Raw genomic sequence first — 25,269 nt, 5'->3', positions numbered from 1 at the left:
TATATTAATCCTCTGCTTTTGAAAAGCTCGGGTCTGGCATGACTGTCTTCATGCATATGATTGAGATGGCAGCTGATGTTTGGGTTGTGATGAAAAGTGATTGTACCTGCAGATGGTTGGCTTTTAAGCTAACAAATGTAGTCCACAGACTATGCTTGAACAGAGAAGATTCATAAGGTGATGGTTGTTATATAGAGAAATGGATGGGCAGTTCCTGGGCTGCCTGCCTCTGCGATTCCTCCACCTTGCCACTTAACATAAGACTCAAATCGAAGAGAGTGGTTTGCAAGGTCAGGACATGATGAGGCCTGAGCAAGGTAAAGTGCAAGCACAAGATCATGGTTAGCAGAAGCTGTTAAAGCATTCAATATTTCACTAATCACCTTGGATATTCTAGCCACTGACTCCCAGGCATGTTCATAGCTGACCTTGTCTGCAAGCCAAAAAATTGCCAGAAATGCTAAGTCCAACAATTATGATGTGTCCATGATATTGCAAACGAAATTCAAAGTGGTGTGCAGAACAGCCTTATCCTATAGCCTTACAGTAAGCAGGTGAAGTCAGATTGACCCCAGCATAGCTATTGCCTAATGCCAAGAGATCTGTAGAGAACTTGTTAAATGGGTTTTGTACCAGCAAAACGCTTAGCTGACTCCCAGAAAAAAGACTGGAATTACTAGGATCGCTAATCATGGCAAAAAGTCTTAGCAATTTCCTTGATTTTTCATCACAACAGAAGAAGACTGATGAAAGGGTTGACTTCCTTGGCATCAATATCAAGTGAGGACTTGATCCTGTATGATGGTGTACAGGAGGAGTCCAACATCACCTGACAAATATCCTCTACACCTACCTTCAAGTTTATACTCTGTCCACTCCGTGGTGGAATCTGAGTATGAACTGTCATCAGAAATATTCACATACTCATTGTGTAGGTCATAATCAAGAACTATATCAGGATAACACATACCCAGAGGCATAGATGAGGCATGGCCATCATCTCTATGACTGTCACGGTACTAACCAAGAGAGTAAGCCATGGGTAAATGGCTAGCCAAATTTGTAGGATGTAGTCATTGGATCAAAATCAGCTGGTAGAGGTATCAGTCATACAGATGGCATTATAAAACACAGCGCTACCAGAGCAGTGGTAATGATAGGCCAAGGATGGATTTATCAATAAGATCCATGGCAAAGTTTATGGATCATGGCTTGACTTAGTGATGCCATGTGGTCACTGGATGGTATGGACCTAGTAAAGGATGGCTGGTTGGTCCAGTCAGTATCCGATATGGCATCAAACTAAGTGCAGCTAGATGGCATGGCTCATTTAGAAACCCCATGTAATAGGATTTACAAGCCTTAAGGCCATGCTTGGTCAGGTGCTGGGGGAGGGACTTGCACAAACTTGGTGGCCTAGAAATGGGTGAAACAAATCAATCCAGAGTGTTGAAATTGTCAGTTAAGACAGAAGATGTGGAAAAATAGACCAGAATTAATCAACTCTGTCATTACTTGCTGTACCAGATGATGCGCTTGTAACTTCAGAGATGGTATAGACAGTGAAGGAGAAGTTGCAACTTTCTCCAATGCCCCCATTTTAACAGTAACAGTAGGTAACATTAGTCATCTTTTCCTTGTGGGGGGAGGAGCCTAATGGCATCCCCAATCAGGCGAATCACTCTGTATAAGGGTGAATGCTCAAGACATCTGTACTGCTTTTGCAGATTTCCATAGAATTGTTGACTCTGTATTCACTGACCAATTAGTGCACATGACGCAGGTAGCCAAAGATGTCATTGTTAATTCTGAAATGACAAGGGAAGAAAAGGAGAAACATTATGTTTTAACAACTTCAGAGATTGCTACTACATTGGAGAACCGAATAAATAGACAGCATGGGCAAACATAAACTACAAACATGGTCTAATACAAAGTAGCAGGGAAGACTATGCAGTCAAAAAATGCAAAACCACATGAAGGTGAAAAAATTCACAGATGCCTCATATTCAACAAATAATGTATACCACCTGCATAATAAACTCTAATGCATCTGAAATTAACAAATTCATTAAGGGATGGAATAAAAAAAACACAAAAATCAACTTGGTTTTGGGAGGAAAAGTCAAAGATGTTGTCAATTCAGTGTGAAAGCTTACAATGCCAGCTGTCATTAGCAAGAGAAGATAATAGAATATATACAGGAAAGACAATTTTTTTTCATCTATGGGAGGGCTTGATTTGGGAGGTAGTAGAGCTAATGTTCCTAACATTAATGAGATCTGTGAACATATTCAAAGGAGAAAGATATATTAATGTTACCATATTTTCTGTATGTTTTCATCCTTAACAGAAATAAACTTTCATCAGTATTAATATCTAGCCTTATGAATGGTAAAGATAAATATATAAATGTCCAGTTCTTGCTTCATCAGTTGCTATTCTGAAGTATATGTGCTTACTGATTGATAAGGACCCTACAGCTAAAAATGTTTTGGCTATTGGTGGTTCTTTTATAAAATAGGTCTTGATTATAAAATGAGGTGTTTACTTGAATGCATCCAAATATTCACATGTACTAAAAGTGTAAAAAAATTAATATTTTCTTGGATATATGAATTCATGGTAGTTAAGGGATATCTTTGAACACATTGATGCAGCATTAACAAAACCAGATTTCATACTTAGTGTCATATTTTCATCTCCATAAAGTAATGGGATCAGATGTGGCTTGATTGGCAAACACATAAGCCCGATTATAACAAAAACATCTGAGGTAGATGACAGTCATCAAGGTCTCAGGGTCAATCTCTAATGTTCCAGTAACTATTCTATCTCAGTAAACACTGTATGATCATTCTGGAACACACATGGTACAAATTATTCCTGAACTGCTTACACAATTGAGTATTATACTGCAAAACATCACAACATCAGGTGAGCACATATAACTGCAATCAGCCAAATCACAAAAAAGTCAAACCAAAATAATATAATATTAAATCCATTGCATACAGATACATTTAACTTACATGTGCAATCCATAATTTAAAAAAATGCAAAAAGTCTGTCCCCTTAACCAAGTTTTTGTCATTAGGATGTCCTAAGAAAGAAAAAACTTTGGTAGAAGTATAAAATATTGTTTTCTACAATTTCTTTTTCAAATGAATAAAGTTACCTTGTGTGCCAGCTTCAGGATCATTATAGCTCTCAACAACTGGGGTTACTTCCATCTTATCAGTTGACATCTGTTCCCCATCCTATGAACCAGAAAATACTTTTCACTGTATTTTTGTCCTTGACTGCGTTTTTCTGCTTTTTGGTGCCAAACAATTTTATCACATCTTTATTAATTTGTGCACAATGCACATATTCTGTTTATTATTCTAGCATTTCATATTCTAAACATAAAAAAACTGCATTAAAGTCATAAATTGTTCATGAACACTCATATGAAAAATGGGATTCAGGACAAAAACAAATGCATGACATATGTATCACTAAGGCAATCAAAGAGTGACAAGTACAAAGAATTCAGAGAAAGATTAATGAATAAAACAACAATTTACAATGCAGCAAATATGACCTTTATTAAGTACAATAGGTTGTCCGATGAAAGCGACCACTGTACTTCATTCAAACCTCCAAAGTTGGTAGCAATATTACATGTTGGACCCTGAAGTTGAACCTAAAGTCAACTTATATAACAAATTTCTTCTTTGTATTTGCCTCTATTTAAATATGTGAAGTCTGATCAAAACTGGATCTGAAATAATGTATCCAGACTGGTGACAGGCTCATCTTATCCTACGCAAGATCAACTCATTATTACACATTTAATAATCATTGTTGAACCTGTCCAAGATGATGATTAAAATTTCAATTTCAATCAAAATCAGATCATAAATGAAACTACCTGAGTGATCATATTAATTATTGAACTTGTCTAAAATGTTAATAATATAATGTTTGACCAAAACTGGATCAGAAATAGAGCCTCTTGAATGGTATCAACTTCAGGCAATCAGACATGTGATCACTTCATCAACAAATTCGTCCAGGATATTCATGATATACGCATATAAGTTTGATCTAATACATAATCATCCATAACATGGATTGCAGGTTGTAAAAAATAGTATTAGCCAATCTGACTCAAGATCAACTCATCATTTTGCATGGACCCTGCTAATTTATTAACTCATTTGAGATTTTGTTGACATACACCAATATTCGAAGTTGTATAGAAATCAGAAACATGGACTCCACAGTGGTGATGAGCAATTGTTGATGAATGTTTGATGCACAATTCACAGTAGGCCATACCATAAATTCACTTGTCCTTAACACTAGGTGAGCTAAAATGGAATGGCCATAGATTACTGTGAATACATTAATGTGACATAAAACACATTTGTGGTTACTGTATTTGATGCTGACAACCATTTTATTTGTTCTCTTCAAAACATATTCTTGAACCAAATTGGATTTGGAAACTTTTGTATATATTACGTACGAGAAATAGGCAGAATTCATGTAATCCAGTATGTTTCTGCACTTCAGAAGAAAAATACCATATGTTAAACAATCTAAATCTTTAAGAGAGTGACAAGAAACAAATGATTCTTTCATACATAATGAAGGAAAGAATTGGGGAATACACTTCAGATGGAATGATATCATGACACATTTGCTAATGTATCAAGCAGGTATGTAATAGTGCAATTCTCAAGTGTCTATCAAAGGGAACCCCTTTAAATCAACTTCAGAATTTTCATTCCACACACTGTCATTATTGTAAACTACATCTATATAAAACATATTTGCTTCAAAAGAAAGGATCTAGACATTTTACTGACTAATGATTATTTTAAAGAAGGAATAAAGAAAACAGACATGATGTTGATGCTATTGATAACTAAAATCAACTTACAACAAAATAGATCAGATCAAAACTGATTGCAATGAACATGACAAAATACAAATGACAATTTCAAGGCTTTTACTTCTGATGCTGGTAAACCACTGATTTTTGGGCAATTGATGGTCTTTTTGAGAGGGCACTTGAAATTCCTGTCACCACCAAATTAGTTTACGGGGCGAGCATGTAACGCTAGCTATGGCTTCTAAGAAAGATGCAAGTGTCAGTGGTGGTTTCAAGCATAAACAACAGTCAATATCAATACGAAATAATTTAAAGTAGAATGGTTGAAAAAACTGGACCATGGTGTTTCCTTGCGAAATGTGTGTGGCACATATGGTATTGGTTCATCAACCTTTTATCATATAAAGAAGCAGAGGGACAAAATATTAAAATTCTATTCAGAGAGTGATTCCAAGATGCGAATGAACATTAGAAAAACTGTGAAAAATGGTAAGAGTACTGAACATGACAGAGTGATGATGGAATGGTTTTGACAAGGTCAAAGTGACAAAGTGGAATTGTAGGGCAGGATGGTAACGGACCAGGCTCAGTTGTTTCATAAAGAATTTAAAGTAGAACATGAGTGTGACTACAGTGAAGGATGGCTTCAAAGTTCAAGAAGCATCATAGAATTTCCATGCATAAAGTATGGGGAGAAAAACAGTCTGCAGACCATGAATGAGCTGCCAAGTATTTCAGAAGCTTGTAGTTGATAAGCACCTCAGTCCTGCATTAGATTGGCAATGTGTGACCTCAGCTGGTCTGGCAAAACTGTTAATCTGGCAAGGCTTTAAAACCAAGGGTGCTGGAAAATTGGTGGTTTACCTGTATATTTTCAAAGCAATGTTGCTTCCAGCCTATAATATATTTCAGTTTCTTCTAATATAAATATCTGAACTTGTAAATATTTTTATTTTGGCAAATTGCTGAATGCTTAACAAATTCCAGCCCCAGTTTATGAATGTATGTGACAATGCTCTACAAAGCTTTCTGGAGATCTTTAGGTGTTTGTGGCACAGCAACACTATGGTGGTTATATCAAGCCCAGGTAAGTTAAGGGTCTCACTACTGATACATGGTGGCCAATCTCAGCTGATTTGAATTTGCCAGCGGATTATATTCACTCCCAATAGGTACATCTCCCTGGAAATATAACAACTTACAATTACCTGAAATGACTGTAAAGAAATCTCATCCACACTGACTGGTTGGTAGCCTTGATCGCGATTTAATGAACGAAAACACGGACAGCATAAGCACCTCCATCCTGATATGAATTGTTTGGTCTGCAAATCTTCTAAAAATAAAAAATTATACTATCAACACAACAATAAGACCACTATATCTACCTTGGTGAAAAATATCTGCAGTCAAACTGCCAAACGTGATACAATAAAAAAATATTTAGCAATGGAGATTCCATCACATATTTCTAACACTACCCCCATCACTACTTAAAATTTATTATCGACTCCTCCTATCCCAATCGTAAAACAGTGCCCAGTGATAATGTGCCTGTTCTATTTTAAAAAAAACAGAAAACAGACTAAAAGTACAGCTCATGTGTATTTTCAGAACCCCATACATCCTGGTGGGAGACTTAACCCCTCTAATTATGCTCTGTGATGGAGTAATTAAATACTAATAAATCACCTCTGTTCCTAGGCTGGCACACTGATGGCATCTCCAGAGTAGAGTCACTGATCAGCATTTTTTATCAAGATTTCAACAGCCAATCAAGGAAGACAACCCATAGAAAGACCAACATTTCATGAGTGATTAACAATCAAATACCATTTCACCAATCAGGGATCATAATTTCAATCATATATATGGCCAACAGAAATTAATCTGAAAATTATTGTCTATTTGTAAATTTAGAAAACTTACATGCCAACATGATGACAGGCCCATTTTCTTGAGCTTCTCTTGAATTGTCAATTTATTATACTATTTAAATATGAAAAGTAATCCTCTGAGGTACAGACAATTAAATTCCATAGGGGATGAATTACTAATTCCAACTGTAGTATTTTTTTTATTTCATTCATCACAGAAAAAAGTTTCTTTTAAGTATAGCAATGAATGGCATAGTGTTCTTTTCTATACCACAGATCAGAATAAGACAATAGTTTTCAAGCATTTACCCACCTTTAGAAACTTAAACGGCCTCTCCCACTTTAGAAACTGAAATGGTCTCTCCCCAATAACAACCCAACTTCAGCAGATGTTTAGCAGAAATTAAGGCAGTGACCACTGTAAATACTGTTATAAAATGTTAGAACCAGAAAATGTTAATTTCAGTTTGGGAAAGGTATGTTTCTATAACACAAATAACTTAGCACATTGCACTTAATACATGTAGCTCAAATTATGGTCCCATCATTAACGTAAGTTTTACTGATCAACATTTGAACAGTCGATGGATGATGACCAAGAATTGAAAGATCAAAACATTATGCGTGATTTACAATCAAACTGATTTACAGATATCATTTCAAGAATCAAGTCATCTTAATTTCTATAGAAAAAAAAACTCGTCAGGGCCAGACCAGTACCCCTACCCCATCCCCACCCCACTCAAAATAAAAACAGACACACATACACAAATGTACAGTCATATGAAATTTGACTATCATTTTATTCTTGCACATGTTTATTGGGTATTATCCACATTTTGAGTAAATACACACAGAGACATTGCTGTGGTGCCCTTTTGAGGAAAGTTGGGGCCCTTTTTAAATGGTGGAATACCAGCCAACACTTTACCTGATGCAGCCTTGCTTGTGCATGGGTTAACTATATGAAATTGTGCTACACTTTTTCACATCAGTCAAATCTCAGTGCGACTTTGCTGTAAATTGTTTGACATCTATTGTTGTTATCATTCTTTACACTTTGTTTTTTTCACTGCAGAGTGCAATAATACTGAATTTCATATGATACTTAACAAAGCATACTGTGCAAATTGCAAAAGAAATAAAGAAATGAATGTGTCTGTACATTTTGATAACAAAGTACTGAGAGATTTTTAAAAAAAAAACGATTTATTGTCCCAAATGTATTCAAAATAGGTCCATTAGTATTTCTGTCAGTTTTGTTTTGTGTTAAGGAGAGGATTCCTTAATAAGCAGCATAAAGCACTATGCCCAAATTTTAGATAAATGTAGAAACCAAACTTGGTGTTACTGCTACTGATAAGTCTTTATTTTCATAAAGCCATGTTAAAGAAATGTAAATTTGACACCTATCATTCTATCAGGAGAGAGAGAGATGGAGAATCAATCCAGTGTCTTCTGCCATATCCACTTTAGCTGCAAAGCAGTATACCAATTACAGAAATTGGCTAAATAGTATTGAAAGAAATTAGTCTGCATGTTTTTGGTTTTTTCTCAATAACCAAATGCTCCAATAGTCAAAAACAGTAAACTACACTGAAATAATTAAACATCTTAGATCTATATTATGATTAGGTTATTGATGCATCATTTTCATATGACTGATTAGTTTTCTTTTCTTATCATATTAAAAAAATTTTAAAATGTTTTTCCTTATAATGAACAATCAAATAATAGGACACTTGGATAATAATAATAATAATAATAATGCTTTATTTATAGAGGGTGACTCATTAGTCAAGGACTATTCTCCCCTGAGGCCCTCTTGAGAAGAGTATAACAATGCACATTATATGAAGATAGCAATAATTACTGTTTATTATAACATGTTTAGTATTAAAATACTAAATTCCATTATCTATTAGAAACACATACATGCTCATGATATCTCTTCTTAAATTCTCTAATATTTTCAGCAGATTTTACATGTATTGGAAGCTTGTTCCACAGAACTGTACCATAGTATTGGAAGCTCTTTTTAAATTGCTCTGTTCTTGGTTCTGGTGTTAAAAGGTTTCCATGTGATATTGATCTCAACTGGTATTGTGTTGAAAAAGGCCTGAATAAGTCCTGAAGATACACTGGTGCAGTTCCATGTAGACATTTATAAAAAAGGACTGCCCTGTGAAAATCTATCCTGTCATATATTGTGAACCATTTGAATTCTGTAAATAATGCTTCTGAGGGATGATCAATAGATGCATCTAAAATTATGTGTGCTGCTTGTTTCTGAAGTTTATAAATCCTGTCAAGCTCAGATTTAACACAGTTCTCCATACATCTGAACAATAATCCATTGTTGGAAGACTATGAACTGTAGTATAGATTGTGAGTTTGATACATGGATACAACCATGCAGAATGCTTTAAATTTGTTGAACATTTTAGATTTGACAATTTTCCACATTATTATTCATTTCAATAACACGGTGAGGTCAGATTAATTAGAAACAAGTACCAAACTTCTGCTATTAACAATGGAACCATAATTTGAACTGTAAACCACAATGCGCCAAGTCAGATGGCTTCATGTTAGAAATGCACTTTCCCATGGTGAAACTGACATAGTATTCTGATGCTAGTTTTATAACACTGTTTTACAATGGCCGCTTTCTTTATTTCTATAGAACATCCACTCAAGATCAGTCAGATTTTCCTTTTTTGACTAGATTTCTAAAGCTATTAAAAATAAATTAATTATATATTCATCATTTGAAAGCCCTTTAAAATCCACTTCTGAGGAAGAAAAAATTGTCAGTTTATTTTTGACATCAGACTGTGATCTGCTGCTTCAATACCAGAAATGGAAAACATGTTTTAAAATCTAAAATTTTTTAGGCATCTAATTAACTGAAGATATTGGCATTCATTACATTAAAAGTTTCACTCCACATCAAACGGCATGCTAACAATGGACATCTGACACTGAACTTTAAAATTATTCAAATTCAAAAATGCATGGTCATAAAGGACATCCAACATGAAGCTGAGGGAGAATCAAGGAAGCTTATTTTTTATCAGGGACAGACCATATAAGTTTCTATATGATTTGGAACAAATTTATCTTGTGATGAATGAAAGATTTTTAAAAAAAGGCTCCAGTTAGAAAGAACCATAAACTAAATGACCAGTCACATACAGTATAGCAGTGCTCAGGTATATTCAGCCTTGTAACTGGGTCATTACTTTTGAAGGATTAAACATGTGACTTGCATTTAAGTGTAGACTCAGTATTTATTTGGGGGTTGTGTGTTTTAAAGTTTATGAGGCTTTATGTCTATGTTAATAATATCTAAAATTTGATTTGGCATCATATGTATTAAAGTCTTCATTATAACTATGAAATGTGTGTAACAACGATATAGATAAAATTGGCATCTCACTCTCTCCCTCTCAACCTCTAAAGAACATGCTTGTGGCCATCTTACTGGAAGCCTTCATGGTACAGTAGAACCTGTCTTGAAAGACCACCCCTTCTGCCAAATAATAATGGTCTCTCAAGACAGGTGGTCTCTCATGTCAGGTCATAACACTATATAACCAATAAATCTGTGCAAGGATAACCTGATCTCTCAAGACAGGTGGTCTTTCATAGCAGTGGTCTCACAAGACAGGTTTTAGTGTACCATTTTTATTCTTGACTAGCTTGATATTATAATAAGTCTTCTGGTGAAAACCCAATGTCAATTTGACAACATATTCAAAATGGTCAATGTGGCAGCCATACTGGATACCAGGTCAGCACAATTTTCATTAAGGACCAACTTTATATTATCAGAAATATTTTAGTGAAAACTGCATGTTGATATCATCACTCATTCAGAAGGAATAGCAAGAGCAATATTCTGAAGCCGTCACAGTAAATCGCAATGTGAAGCCGGCACAGTAAATCGCAATGTGATGCCGGCACAGTAAATCGCAATGTGCAGAATGCACTATTTCCATGGCCATGATCTGTCACCTTTTCAATCTATAATTTATCAGGCTCTTTATAATCAGAAAAGCAACAAACTTTCGTCAAGTAAATTGCTCAGAAACAAAAGCTATTCAGCAAGATCTTTTTTGAAGCAATAATGATACTGACCTTTGAAAACACTAAATCAATAGACCTTTATTCCTTTAGAGCAATATAACACAAAACTTTGGTCAAGGTACTTAGTCGATAACTAAATTATTATTATGGAAAACTCAATCTATCCACATTATTTGCTAACAGTTGATGATAGAGATCTCAAATTATTTTGCAACACTTTTCTTTTTCCAGTGATAGTGAGAGCTGACTCTTGGGACCTGAAATTAAAAGTCTTCATCCTTACTCCATCTGCATGTCTTCTGCTAAATTTGGTTAACTGTTGATGGTTAATAATTATTCATATCACTATTCTCCAAATGACTGAATTCAGAAGATTAGTATGGCCCAAATCTCTATTCTCACAACTTCAATGTTTTAATGCTTTTCAGAATATATAGCTCATTTTCAATTTCAGGATTCTTTGTTGTTAATACATAAAAGAGACACACCTTCAGTGAAAAGACTCAGCTATCCAAGAGGAGACTTATGGTCCATTTTTCATACCTTTAATGCAATAGGTACTTCATCTGCTTACCTTTCTTCTAAATCAATATAAATTTTCAAGCATAAAAGATCATCATCTACAAAAACATTTTGGTAGCATAATTTTATATTTGCATGCCCCTGAAAGTTATAAAATATGTACATGTTCAAAACAGAAACCCACAATTAAGATAGTGACAAGAAGTTGAAAACATTATTTAAGAACAAGGGTGAATCTATGTTGTATTCTTAAGAATGGAACTTTTCATTTTATCTTTATACTAAATCAGAAACATGATAGTTTAATGTCAGCAAATGAGAGTTTTGTCTTAAGATATTTGTGCATTATTCTGGCATTATTATAAAGATGAATGATTTAAATCTCCAGTAAAATATAAACAATTTCAATAAATATCTTTTTTCCTAAAAGACTGAAGAACATAGATATAAATTTATTATTTTCAACAAAAAAACATTGACATCATTCATTTGTATCTTCATATATACTCTCAATTACAACTCATCCACCTTTTTCAAGTCTGCAAAAAGTGAAGCAAATTTATGAAACTCCTGTAAGTCAAGGGATTCTTCGCAAATCAAAACTATCTGCTAGGGTGCCTTGTCAATGAATTTGAGTTGCAGTTTGGAAATATAAACCAAAAGATGGATGGATGGATGGATGGATAAAGACAAAATTAATGTAGAATAAATACATTTGTATTAATAGAGTTGAGTATGTCACACGTAAATTGTATGCTTAAATGGTGTCCATCTGTATGTAACAAAATCCAGAAAGTTTAACATTTTAAATAAATTTATATAATCAATCCATGAATCTGATTATGGGTCACATAATAATACAAATGACAGTGAAGAATGATCTAATTCACATTATCTTGTATTATGGTAATTCCAACCATCTTATAAATACAAATAAAAGTGACCACACTTTTGTGATTCAAAGTATCCCCTTAATGTTATGGTCTAATATCTCGCTCAAATCCAAAAATGTCATCCGAGTCATCCAATAAGTACTGAATATATCCAATGTCATCCGAGTCTTCCAATAAGTACTGAATATATCCAATGTCATCTGAGTCATCCAATACATACTGATTATCTCCAATGCCATCCAAGTCATCCAATAAGTACTGAATATCTCCAATGTCATCCAAGTCATCCAGTAAGTACTGAATATCTCCAATGTCATCCAAGTCATCCAATAAGTACTGAATATCTCCGATGTCATCCAAGCCGTCCAATAAGTACTGATTAGCTCCAATGTCATCCAAGTCATCCAATAAGTAATGAATATTTCCAATGTGATCCAAGTTATCCAATAAGTACTGAATATCTCTGATGTCATCCGAGTCATCCAATAAGTACTGAATATCTCCAATGTCATCAGAGTCATCCAATAAGTACTGAATATCTCCAATGTCATCCAAGTCATCCAATAAGTACTGAATATCTCCAATGTCAGCCAGTGGTCATCAATATCATCCAATACTGATTCCTCAGTTGCTTCGTCATCTGTTTCTGATTTCTTGGGTTTACTGTCATTCATTCTACTGGTGCTTTAGTGTTGGTTGTGTCTCAAATGAAATCATTGAAGAGTAAATCATCCTCCTACAATGGAAATACTACATGATTTGACCACCATCTCCAGCTGAATCTCCTCCCATGCATTACATGCACACTGAGATAATATATCAGTCACTGAATGCTTTACATTCCTTTGCCAATTCTTTTAGTCCAAGTACAACACATTTGTGATACTGTTTAGGGATGTTTGCTTTGAGTGCCTTGTTTAGGTAACCAACCAACTGTTGTAGCACAATGTCTCAACAACTTCTCTTCCACAAAGTGCATCACATGTGCTCGAAATAAGTCCCACACAAGCACTTACTTAGCTTCAAAAACCCTCTTGTTCTGCTGTTCCATACTTTATTAATCCAGATAAATGAACGACTTCATCTACCCAACCATTGGAGTTAATGGTTGCAACCACTCTACTTGGCATCTTTTATTTTAGTATGGACTTGCATTTAAACACAAGTAGTGGTTTCAGTTTAAAACTACAGCGAAATGTTTTTGTCATTTTCCAAAGTCATTGGTGTGCCGATACAAATCCTCTCATATGTATCATATATTAGAACAAAGTCCATGTTTTCCTTAATATCAACGGGTAATTTCCATGACACAAAATTCATATTTTAAGGGGCTATTACTAAGTTTCTCTGCAAAACACATAACCTTTAACTTCAATGTGCCATCATACACATTACCATGTACTTTTCCATATCAGTGGAACTACCTACGGTTAGCAATTCATGATGCATGATATCTAAGTGATAAGGAACCCAGTATCTCACAGAACACTATTAAGGAACTTTGACATTAGTTATGTATAGACTGAGCATGGGCTCTGTAAGTGATACTTTTAACATACTGTCTTTACAATCTCATTAAAGGTCCACCACACCTGAACAGGTGTCGACTGTATTATCAAAAGGAATCTACACGGCACTGAACAAGTAACAAATCTGCATTGTGATCAAAGGATTGTCCAAGGGCGAACACAAAGCAGTTCTACTTTTATGAACGAAGGAATGCAGGTCAAAATTATCAAATTAGTACCACAATAAAAATAAAATTGTGAAATGGGAATTTGTTCTGCCTTCACAAGCTAATAGATTATGGTCAGATTTATAGAATTATTTGCATGCCACATATATAAGATGACAACTACTATGCATAAATCAGACTGTAGAAAAACAAATTGACTCCTAGTAAGTATACACAGGCATTATTTTAAACCAAAAATATCTAGTTTTCTGCATTAAATTTGTATAGTCTGACACTGTGATATTGTTTATTTCCTGCAGAGAAACCAAAACAATTCTTAGTGGAATCATGGTCTTCAACAATAACTTTCTTAGAAGCTGAAAACACATGCACAAGGTGCTTCCCTTACTCCAAATTCACTTGCAAATGCCTAGGTGTGCTAGGCAAGTTTTGTATTTCTAGTCTGCTTTTCATGCCGACACCAGTTCAACAATTATACATAAACAATTATTTGTATTTGTACTCTGGAACACCAGTATTAAATATTGGGCAACTCAATATTTTTCCTTTATGATACTACTGATAACCTATAATTACTGATACTACTGATTCGATTCATTAATTCTGCTCATTTAAATGCCTCAAAGATTCATCACCGATAAAGATGCCCTATTTCAAAAACAGCTTTCCTGCACAATGACCATATCTTATGCTCATTTAGAATTCTGATGTTTTAATATGTGCTGCCTATTAAAATGTTGGTTTTGCTATACGATGAAATCTCCATATAAATTGTGTTGTATATTCTAATTTTCTACCTTTTACCAATTCCTTAACAAGGATAGGTCTAAACCAGAGTTATTTTATACAAATTAACATGGACCACTGGAACTGGTTCCATCAACTCTACAATACTAAATCTGGAAAGAGAATCATATAAACATATTTTATTGCCCAATTAAAATAGTGAACACTTTGTCTAAAACAATTTACCTTCTGCTAAGGCATCATGCTTCTTCATAGCTTTTTTTTTAATTTCAGCAATATCTGGAATAGAGAGATCCATTATTCAATATCTGACATTTTACAACCTTGAATCCTGAATGAAAACCATGAGAATATCTACAAAAAATGTATGCATAACCTTAGTCATTTTGTGCCTGCCATCACCAGCTTATCCACTGCCAGTTCTTTCTCTTTCCACACAGAACGAAGCAATGCAAATTAAGTTAGTAATACAGTGGAAAATGTCCTTATACTTTATCATAGGATTAAGCTCATTAAGAAAAAAGTTCATATTCATGACATTAAAAATAAAAGAAGGAAAAAGAAAAGTTTGAGAAAAATGAAACACATCTTTTCATCTAACTGCTGATGTGTAAATGAAGCTTTATATTTGCAAAATGACCTCGAAAATATGCATAGATCAATGTTATTATTTACTTTTATCTTACATGTTTAGTCTCTAACAAACAGTAACAAAGAAAGAGTGAAAACAACAAGCTTTGAAAAATTTAACAAATAATTTATTTCCCTGGAAAAACAATGTAAAAATGAAAAAGTAAGAACGTACAGTATCAAGAATCAAATCAAACAATAATCCACTAATTAAATTTTAGAAGTCCTAGTAATGAAATGTCCTAATGAATTCAAGTTTGAGTCTTGACGAAAAATCCAGAATGGAAGGCGATGACGTATACCGTAGCCTTTATATTACATATGTGTATACAGTTCTTTGCTAATTAACAAACAATACTCCAGTGTCTGAATTTCCGAAAAAAATTAAATAAATGTCTTAGTTCAAGAATTCTGTATGATCACTCAAATATTTCCAGGAAAAAAAATTAATTTTTTAGAATCCAAATAATCTGAATAAAAATTAAAATGAAACTCGAAACTGGTCACAAACAACATTTTCCAGTGTAAAGCCCAACTGAGATTATTTCTCTATAGACAAAGGTTATACAGACAAATAATGTGTAAAACAGATACCTATATGAGGGTCATGTGATCACATTCCAGAATGGTTTAGAAACTATTTACATGTCTAAGGTCATGTATCCCAGTACATCCTCAATCTCACTCTACATATCCCACAAGAAAAATAAATAAAAAAAGAAGTTGTTGACTTGATTCTCAATCAATTCCAGGAACTAGGTCAGCAAAAGATACAAAGTTCAGTGTTTACAACTAAACAATCAGGTCAAACTAATTTCTGGAAAATATCAAATTCCTAGTAATCAAAATTACATTACTCTGACATGTAATGAAATTAAAAATAAAAAGATTTTAAAACTTACAATTAAATTAAATTAAAAATAAATTAAATCAAATATACATAACAGTTTAACTCTAAAGAAACGAGGATTTGTTGTTGCTGTTGTAGGGTTTAACACCATTTTTCAGTACAAGGGATGCTATACATGGCGGACAGTATTAATGGTGGAGGAAGAACCCGGGAAAACCCCAGAAAGAACCACCGACCCATGAGAAGCTACTGGCAAGCTTTATCACATACCCACACAGGCCCATCCTGAGACTTAAACCCACACAGACAGAGGTGAGATGGCAGCGATCCGTAACAGTGAGTACTTTAGGACACTCGGCCACTCCGGGCCCCTTGAGGATTTAAGCTTTTAATTTGCACACATACAAGATGATGTCAAAACTGTGCAGAGATCAATGTCATTATTTACATTGATGATAAAATCATACATTATATGTCAGATCACACATATGGTTCCTAGAGTGGTAGCAAGCTCAGGCAATCAGATTATATTATTAATATGTATGGATCTCACTCATTATTTGAAATATTCAATATCTTTATGATTTTCAATGTTTGATCAGAAATGAACAAGAAAGTTGCAAAAGTTGAGCTGATATAAGCTCATGTTTCACTCCTTATCAAAATCAAATAAAAAATATGTCTTTCAGAGGGTCAGAAACTTCTGTCAATCACATGGATGTTCTCCGCATTAGCATGTGTGGATTTCACTCACCAGGAAACTCATCCAAGACCCTAATAATACAAGCACACATTCCACACTTGATTAATACTGCATCAGCTATATTACTCACAGAATGATATTAAGGTTAACCAATCCAATACCAGATCACTCATTTGTATGCAAGGATCTTGCTCATTATAAAACACTTCTGAAATTTTGATGATATTTACTACCGTCTGTACTGAAATCAACTGAGAACTACAAATCCCAAAATTGTAAAATGCAATAGATGATGAACAGGCAACAAATATAGACAGGAGGCCATTTATGAAGGTCACCTAACCTTATGGCCTGGTGAGCTACATGTAATAAGAAAAGCTTAAAGATCATGCACAAGTATTGCCAATAATGGATTAAATCTTTTCTTATAAATGTGGATGAGTGGATTATACTCATTTTTTCCAATTTGCAGGACAATCAAATGAACAACTATTTGCCATGCGAGGTGGGTGTCTTAAAGTCATTATAGCAAAAATGAAGTAACACAATTTAAATTTGAACTGCCTCACGAAGAAAAAAATTAATTGATATAAATATGTTGTACACGTATATGCTTGGAATCAACACCTACATTCCAATTATATAAAAAACACTTTTAAAAAATAAAGTGTAATATTTTATATACACCAAAGAATTGATAACCACATCATTGTTATACACTAGATATCACAAAGTTATAATATTTGATACTTCTTAGAAACACTCACACACATACACATATGTGCCTTTGTGGACATAAAATTGGTATCAGTACAGTTAAATAAACATTTCCCACATTTTTGTGCTAATCAAGCTCTTTGCAATGGACAAAATCAACTTTCACAAACTACATATACACCAACACATCAGTCCTGAAAATATTAACTATTTTAATGACTGATTGACAACAAAAATAGTTAAATACAATAAAGCTGAGATAAAAGCAATACCAAATGTGTAAATCACATTTTTATATTTTCGTTGGGATCTGAAAAACAAATGGTTATTAAAAAACTTGAAACTTGATAATCGATGTAACTGCAAGTTATTCAAATGGAGAAACAAACTGATTAATCCTAATTCCAGGCCAAGTGACAAAGGGCAGAAACCATGCATAGTGAGAAACATCTCTATCTAAGATGGAAACTACTATCTATACTAAAATTATGTCCCAATGGAAAACGTAGTAAAAGTGCCATGATAGCAGGCAGGGCTTCCTATAACGCACAAATGTGCATCACAGATGTAATAAAATTAAAAATGATGCATTACAACCCCAGCCAAAGAGTCCCGTAGGACGCAATAAAAATTGCGGACGAAGTCGATTTCCAGCTTGCAGAAAAGGTTCAGGTTTCTCGAAACAGAGGTCTCAAGGATTTTCTATGCTATCTGTTGAGGTCAGGCTCATTAATTATGCATTGTGTTCCTTTCCAAGTGTAACCAAATAAGTATAGTGCATGTGATCTCAAAAGGACGACATGCTAAGGATTCAAAATCAGAAGATAAATCCTACGATAATAAATATTACTACCATTTGTTGCTTTCCCACAAAATCATTTGCAAATCTGGATAATTGTTTTGGGGGTTAAACGCATGCATGCCAGGCATTATACTTTTGTCGTAATCATTAGGCCTTTTTTAAACAAATTACATTTTATGTTCTCCAGTATATGGATTATGCTGTTTTGGTAAATAAATCAAAATCAGTCAAAAGTTGTGTTTATCATTTTTAGTATCATCTTTTAATTCCACTCTTATAAATTTGAGAATCTGCTTTCAAAACGTCACTGATGAGTAAGAATTTTCCGTTTTCTATTTATTTAACTGTACATAACCCAGTTTGTTCCCAAGAAAACAAATGGGTTTCATCAACTTGACCTTAGCCTCATAGATTCATTATATTCATATTAAAATTAGGTAGTGGACCAGTCTGTGGTTTCATAGAAAATGGCGCCTGATTATAAGCAAGACACTTTACAGTGTGACTCGGGTGGATGATACATGATAAAAATGTTAAAGCAAATGGATCTTTGCAAATATCAAAACATGTCACATCAGAAAAAGGTCAAATCAGCACCATTTTACAAACTTTAAAAGAAGAATATGAGAGTAATGAAATACAGCATTCAGGATTGTGCACAAAAACACTCATTACAAAATTTTCAATTAAATCCACCATCATGCAACTCTGTAATTAAGATGCCTTGTCCCATATTTTTGTTTCAGAGGGTGCTACATATTAATGTCTAAGTAACATCCTTGAGTAGCGTGTTCCCAAGCTGACTGACGGGATATCAATTTTAATACATGACTATTTAAAAGAATTACATATAAGTAAAACTGACAAGGTTTTGTGTCTCGTTATTCCTGGCCTTATAAAAGATATTTATCTACTTCATGTATACCCAACTTGCTTGTGAGATGTGACTGCAACTTTTGCTGGTGAAACTCTTATTTTCACCAAAATTCTAGTGAAACCTCTCTGTCTCTCTCTCTCACACAAACACACACACACACAAATGAATGCATAGACACACAACTTACTGTAGAAACTATAAAATGGAACCCTTTAACATCTTGTAAGAACCCTGCAAAATTCAAATGTGGGGATCCTTGGGACTCCACAAAATAGTGATTTAACAGAAGCCCTGGCAGGATACTGAATTATTGCAAAGATTTTAGTTTCAGTTCATAAACTGTTGCTGATTTGAAATATTTGCAAACCTGTAGTGGGGTGGGATGTTTATATTTTCATTGAGACCAATTCTCTCAGCTAAAACCTCATGTCATCCTTTATTACATGACCTTTTTGTACATTATATAGAAGTCAAGCCAGGTTACCTGTAGACACCGAGTCTACTGGTAACCTGGCTTGACTGCTATATAATGTACAAAAAAGTCACTGAGACTGCATCTTGAGGGTACTGATGAATGTACCGTGGACTTGTTGTTGGCAATTTTCATATTGATTTTACTGTGAATCTCTCTTGTGGTTATGCATTCGTTTTATGATGTCACTGTTTTCACAAAGGTATTGAATGACACAAATTATATATGTCAGAAGATACATCAAGCTTTACCTCAAGTCTAAACATTTGAAATTTAGTAAAGCTAATTCCTGTAAGTCAAATTTTGTAACATTTTGGACTGAAGCCTCTTGTTATAGATTAGACAGCATTTGTCTTTACAACTGCATGGGTCTGCATCTGTGGTCTCAAGATGCCTTTGAATATAGTGATGGTTTCTTCTGTATACAATCATGGAAACTTCTTCAATTATGCTTTTGAGACGGTAACAGAATTTTTGCAATGCTTCCAAGTGATCTGTTATCAGTTTAGGGCACCAGGGTTGTAAGTAACCATTAATGGAAACCATTTGTTTGGTTTCACGATTTTATACACAATTACAATTTAACATGTTAGTTAATATATTTCCAATGTATTCAGCATTCCCTTCTTTCTCGCTAATATTGACTTTGGTCTTGTTTATATTATAATAATGTGCTTAATGAAAATGTAATATGAATGGTTTCATAGAGAACTGAAATCATTATCGTTTAATAAAAAATACTTGCAATGTAGTAATGTAATACTTTTAGAATCCAAAAGCAATGTTTAGTTAAGTTTAACTCCAAAGAAATAAGAATTTTTACTTCCTTCTTAACAAATGACATTTAAAAAGAATGAACCTAAGGAAATAGGGGCACAAAACTCTTCTGAAAGAACTTTAAAATAGTTTTCACTATCCTAGAACAAAATTCATCTTTTATCTCAAAGTGAAATGAGTCAAAATGGATACGAAACCAAAGACCTTCAATGTCAGATTAGATTTGGTAGGTTCTCTTGAGTAAATAAATGAAAAGATGCTAATAAGACTATTATATGCTCATTTTTTTTCACCGTTAACTTTACATTGTCAGAATCATGCAGTATTTTACATTAAAGATGCATGCAATTCATACTGAATTCATGTGAATAAAGGAATTACATTCTATTGTAAACAAACAATGGACGCAGATGCCAACACTTTTATTTACTGTAGTATCATCAATTTTCTTGAGGGACCAATTTTCGTAGTATTCATTGATGCCCCGAACCAAGAATTTAAATCCCCAACAAAAAATGAGCCATTTCCTTAGAGTGTTCCATTCCTAGTGATTAACACAGCTACTAGTATCTGATAAATAATAACAATAATAATGAGGACTTTGTATACAAGTATTTGATAAATCAAGGTCAATACTGTAATCTGGTAAATAAATATTAGCTTTACATGTGTTTGTTTTATTTTTTATTTTAACCTTTTGAAACAAGAATTATAAATCATTTTATATTGTTTCAATGCACACGTTTGAACAGGGTATCTGACATGTAATTTTACACTCACTGCCTGAAATCGATATGTGAGGTAAGTAAGGATAGAGAGAAAAAAAGAGAAAAAGCAAAAGGTATTCAAACAAAAGTAATACTGAAAATGAAAAAGATAATACAAAATAATAGTATATGAAAATTAAATTTAATACTTATTCAAATCGATACTTCATTCGAGTACAACTGTTATTGAAACACTTAAATCCTTCTGAAAGCACATTTCATTTTATAAATGCATTTTTAATCTAAAAGAACAACAATCCTGTAAAAAAATATAACTATTTCTTGAAACATTATTTTTAATAAAACACTATGTATATACAATAGTTACAGCAGAGTATTAAAGCTCACATTTCACAGACTTTTGGACAAAGCCACTGTATCGTGGTACTCACAAATCCTTCTCAGGTAAAAAAAAAATCCCCAAATTGCTGAATTAAACAAGTCCAGCTTTCTCAAAACCACTGATAATTAGGTCTGATCTTTCACACATTGTCATGTGAGCTACAGTTATCCATTCAGCATAAATCGGTTTGATTAATGAGGTTGCAAGGTTTACTAATACTGTGCACTGATTGTCACCAGTAACATATTTTTCCATAATGGTATCCATGACCTGTTTAGCATACCACTCGCAGAAGTGTAACTTTAATTCTTCTTTAATAACCAACTGGCCTAGTGTTTTTGGCTGCATTGGCTTCCTTTGATGTTGAGCACTCAAACAAAAACAAGCCAAAAGTGATTAATCTTGACAGGTGTTTTATTTGTGCTCATAGAGATGGAAGTATTGTGTTAGTGTTGTTGGCTGCATCAGCTTTGACAGATGTTATTCACTTGGTCGAAAACACTGTGTAAGTATTGAACTTGCCAGGTCTTTGATTCGTACTCATACAGGTGGTAGTATTGCTTTATATATTAAAGTGACCACCATTTGAACCAACATAGTTTTATTCTTTTGTATTCTTTTTTGGGGGTATTTGTAGGTTAAACCATAAAATTAAAATGTCTACTAATATTCAAACTTTGACAGGTAAAACCACGAATTTAAGTACCCATGAAAATGCCTTTTACTACAAAACCAAGAAAATTGGGCCCAACGAAAATAAATGACACTACAGTATTTTATTTGCCTGTGGATGAAGTAAACCAACTGACTGAACTAAAGCAGATCTTTCGTGGACTGCCATATACCAGCTGCTTTGGCACATTCCACATTTACTTTTTTATACACTGTTTAAGATTTAGGCTAGCTATACAATAGACACCAGACAGGGTCCTTACAAATAACATGCAAGTGACAAGGCATAAACTGTCTTCTTTAGCTGGTAATAAGAATGCCAAAAAATACACTTAACAGTTTTACATCCTGAATTTCCTCAAAATGTACTTTCTTAGTTCTGCAAAATCCGAATTACATGAGCCATGTCATGGGTTCTCATGATTGATTACACATTTCAAAATTGTACTGTAATTTTGACTATAATCCAAGTCAAATTATACCCTCCTTACTGCACTCAAAATGAAATGAACATTATATTTCACAACATCTTTTTGATAATTGCAACTGAAAGTCTTCATATTTTTCCGACATTATGATTTCAAACATTCAATGGCAGAACAGAAGCACAATTGCAGATGTCAACACAATGCTAATCGCCGCTGAAATCCGATGTACTTCATGTGGAATTGGCACATAGATCCAGTCCATAATCATTCATAAAAATGACAAAAATACCAAATCTATTCATTTGAGGTCAAATGGACATGTTGTTGCAATGCGCATTCATTCACAATATGACTCCAAATTTCAATTTTAAGTAGACCAAAACGCCATTTTTATTTGAAGGTTATGTCTAGCACGCAAATTTATCTGGGCCGAGTTATGTGTGCATTAATAAAATTGTTGTGGTGTAATGATGAATCTGCACTTGTGTTAAATAAATGTTCAGAATATGGCATACATTCAGTCACTTTGTTTCATGTAGTGTATTTTTGTTTACATAATTAAGCCTTAGGCAGAATAAGAAAATGAGCATATAATAAAAAGTTACTGCATTTGTCTGGGAAAATATGAACTCGATTTGTTGGATGGATATACTGCACCCCCAAAGTTGTGCAGCATTTCCATCCAAAAAACTAGTTCATATTTTCACATACAAATGCAGCAACCTATAATTACTGATACTACTGATTCAATTCATTAATTGTGCTCATTTAAATGCCTCAAAGATTCATCATTGATAAAGATGCCCTATTTCAAAAACAGCTTTCCTGCACAATGACCATATATGATGCTCATTTAAAATTCTGATGTTTTAATATGTGCTTCCACTTAAAATGTTGGTTTTGCTATAAGATGAAATCTCTAAACAATCATATAAATTGTGTTGAATATTCTAATTTTCTACCTTTTACAAATTCTTTAATAAGGATAGGTCTAAACCAGAGTTATTATACACAAATTAATATATGTAACTGGAATTGGTTTGATAAAACAATACTAAATCTTGAAAAAAAATCATATAAATATATTTTATTGTGCAATTAAAACAATACAATATCTTGTATACAACAATTTACCTTTTGCTAAGGCATCATGCTTCTTCCTAACAGTTTCTCTGACTTCAGCAATATCTGGAATAGATGAGCTCAGGTAATCAGATCACATTATCAATATGCATGGATCTCACTCATTATTGAAAACATTCAAAATTTTATGATTTTCAATGTTTGATTAGAAGTGAATGGATGTGTAAAAGCTCAGCTGATATTAACATGTTTCACTCTTGATCAAAATCAAATCAAAAGTATGGCTTTCTAAGGGTCAGAAATTTCTGTCAATCACATGGACATTCTCCACATTAGTATCTGGTGGTTTCACTCACCATGGAACTCATCCAAGACCTTAATAATGCAAGCATATATTCCACGCTTGATTAATACTGCACTGATAATATTACTCACAGAGTGATATTAAGGTTAACCAATCCTATTACCAGATCACTCATTAATATGCAAGGATCTTGCTCATTATGAAACACTTCTGAAATTGTTATGATACTTACTCCAGGCTGTACTGAAATCGGATGAGAACTACAAATCCCAGAAAGATAAAATGCAATTGCTGATGGAAAGTCAGCGGACAACACAGAAAGGCCATTTCTTAAGGTCACTTAGCCTTATGGTTTGGTGAGCTAATAAGAAATTGTATAGATCATGTACTGGCAATAATCAATCAGATCTTTCTTTATCCCTGTGGACAAATGAATCATACTCATTTTTTCCAATCAAATGAAAAACTGTTTGCCATGCAAGTTGAGTATCTTAATGTTGATTATGGCAAAAATGAAATAGCAAATTTCTACTTCTTATAAAGAAAAAAAATAGTATTAGCAGCAGTGAGGCCTGACAGACCATCAGGTCTATGAATTAAAGAACCCAATCAGAGAACGATACAAAACTGAGAAGGATAAATTGAGGCGTCTAACATGTCAGGGAGGCTAGACCATTGACTAGTGCACTGTTCCTCCCTGCTGCTAGTAGATGATCGGGAAATGACCAGTGCTAGATCATCGCTGATTGTCTGCACTGCTGTTTACAGTGGGGGTGCTGGACCATGAGCAAAAAATAAGTTGCTGGGGCAGAATGGGCCTGTAATTATATTGTTATTGTAATAACAATGAGTGATTCTATGCTAACCATGGAATCTCATACAGCTAAATTAGCTTGACACAGACAAAGGCGATTGAGAAATACCTCCCCGTCTCTGATTCTGTCAAACAGCAACTACAACAGTGTCAGGAGGCCAGAGAGAGATTCCCAGAAAGTGCAGCAGAGATGTTTAAAATGGTCAAGGAGGATATTGAAGGTCTTCTTGTCACGTTAAGAGAAAACTGCTATGGCAATTGGAAAAATCACAGAAAGAACCAAAACTACAATAAAAGATTATACAGGTTATTCCAGCT

General features: G+C 33.8%; 2 protein-coding genes across 2 annotated transcripts in view; both read right to left on the bottom strand.

Annotated features, from left to right (window-relative positions):
- LOC149771243 (uncharacterized) overlaps positions 1-415 on the bottom strand; it is an 85,006-nt gene extending 84,591 nt beyond the window's left edge. Inside the window, exon 1 of the mRNA XM_089948688.1 lies at positions 406-415. Within this exon, the coding sequence (XP_089804814.1) occupies positions 406-415 (10 nt within the window). The remainder of the gene's footprint in view (positions 1-405) is intronic.
- Positions 416-727: 312 nt separating this feature from the next.
- Positions 728-25,269, bottom strand: part of LOC149771242 (uncharacterized) — a gene marked incomplete at its 5' end in the record, with an annotated part of 38,374 nt that continues 13,832 nt past the window's right edge. The window contains 5 exons of the mRNA XM_089948687.1: positions 728-900; positions 3,179-3,260; positions 6,094-6,221; positions 14,938-14,991; positions 23,885-23,938. Of these exons, the coding sequence (XP_089804813.1) occupies positions 728-900; positions 3,179-3,260; positions 6,094-6,221; positions 14,938-14,991; positions 23,885-23,938 (491 nt within the window). The remainder of the gene's footprint in view (positions 901-3,178; positions 3,261-6,093; positions 6,222-14,937; positions 14,992-23,884; positions 23,939-25,269) is intronic.

The sequence above is a fragment of the Sinohyriopsis cumingii genome, unplaced genomic scaffold (assembly GCF_028554795.1).
Source record: "Sinohyriopsis cumingii isolate HCF-2022 unplaced genomic scaffold, ASM2855479v2 utg002017l, whole genome shotgun sequence".
Taxonomy (NCBI): Eukaryota; Metazoa; Mollusca; class Bivalvia; order Unionida; family Unionidae; genus Sinohyriopsis; species Sinohyriopsis cumingii.
This window is presented reverse-complemented; position numbering and strand designations above follow the sequence as displayed.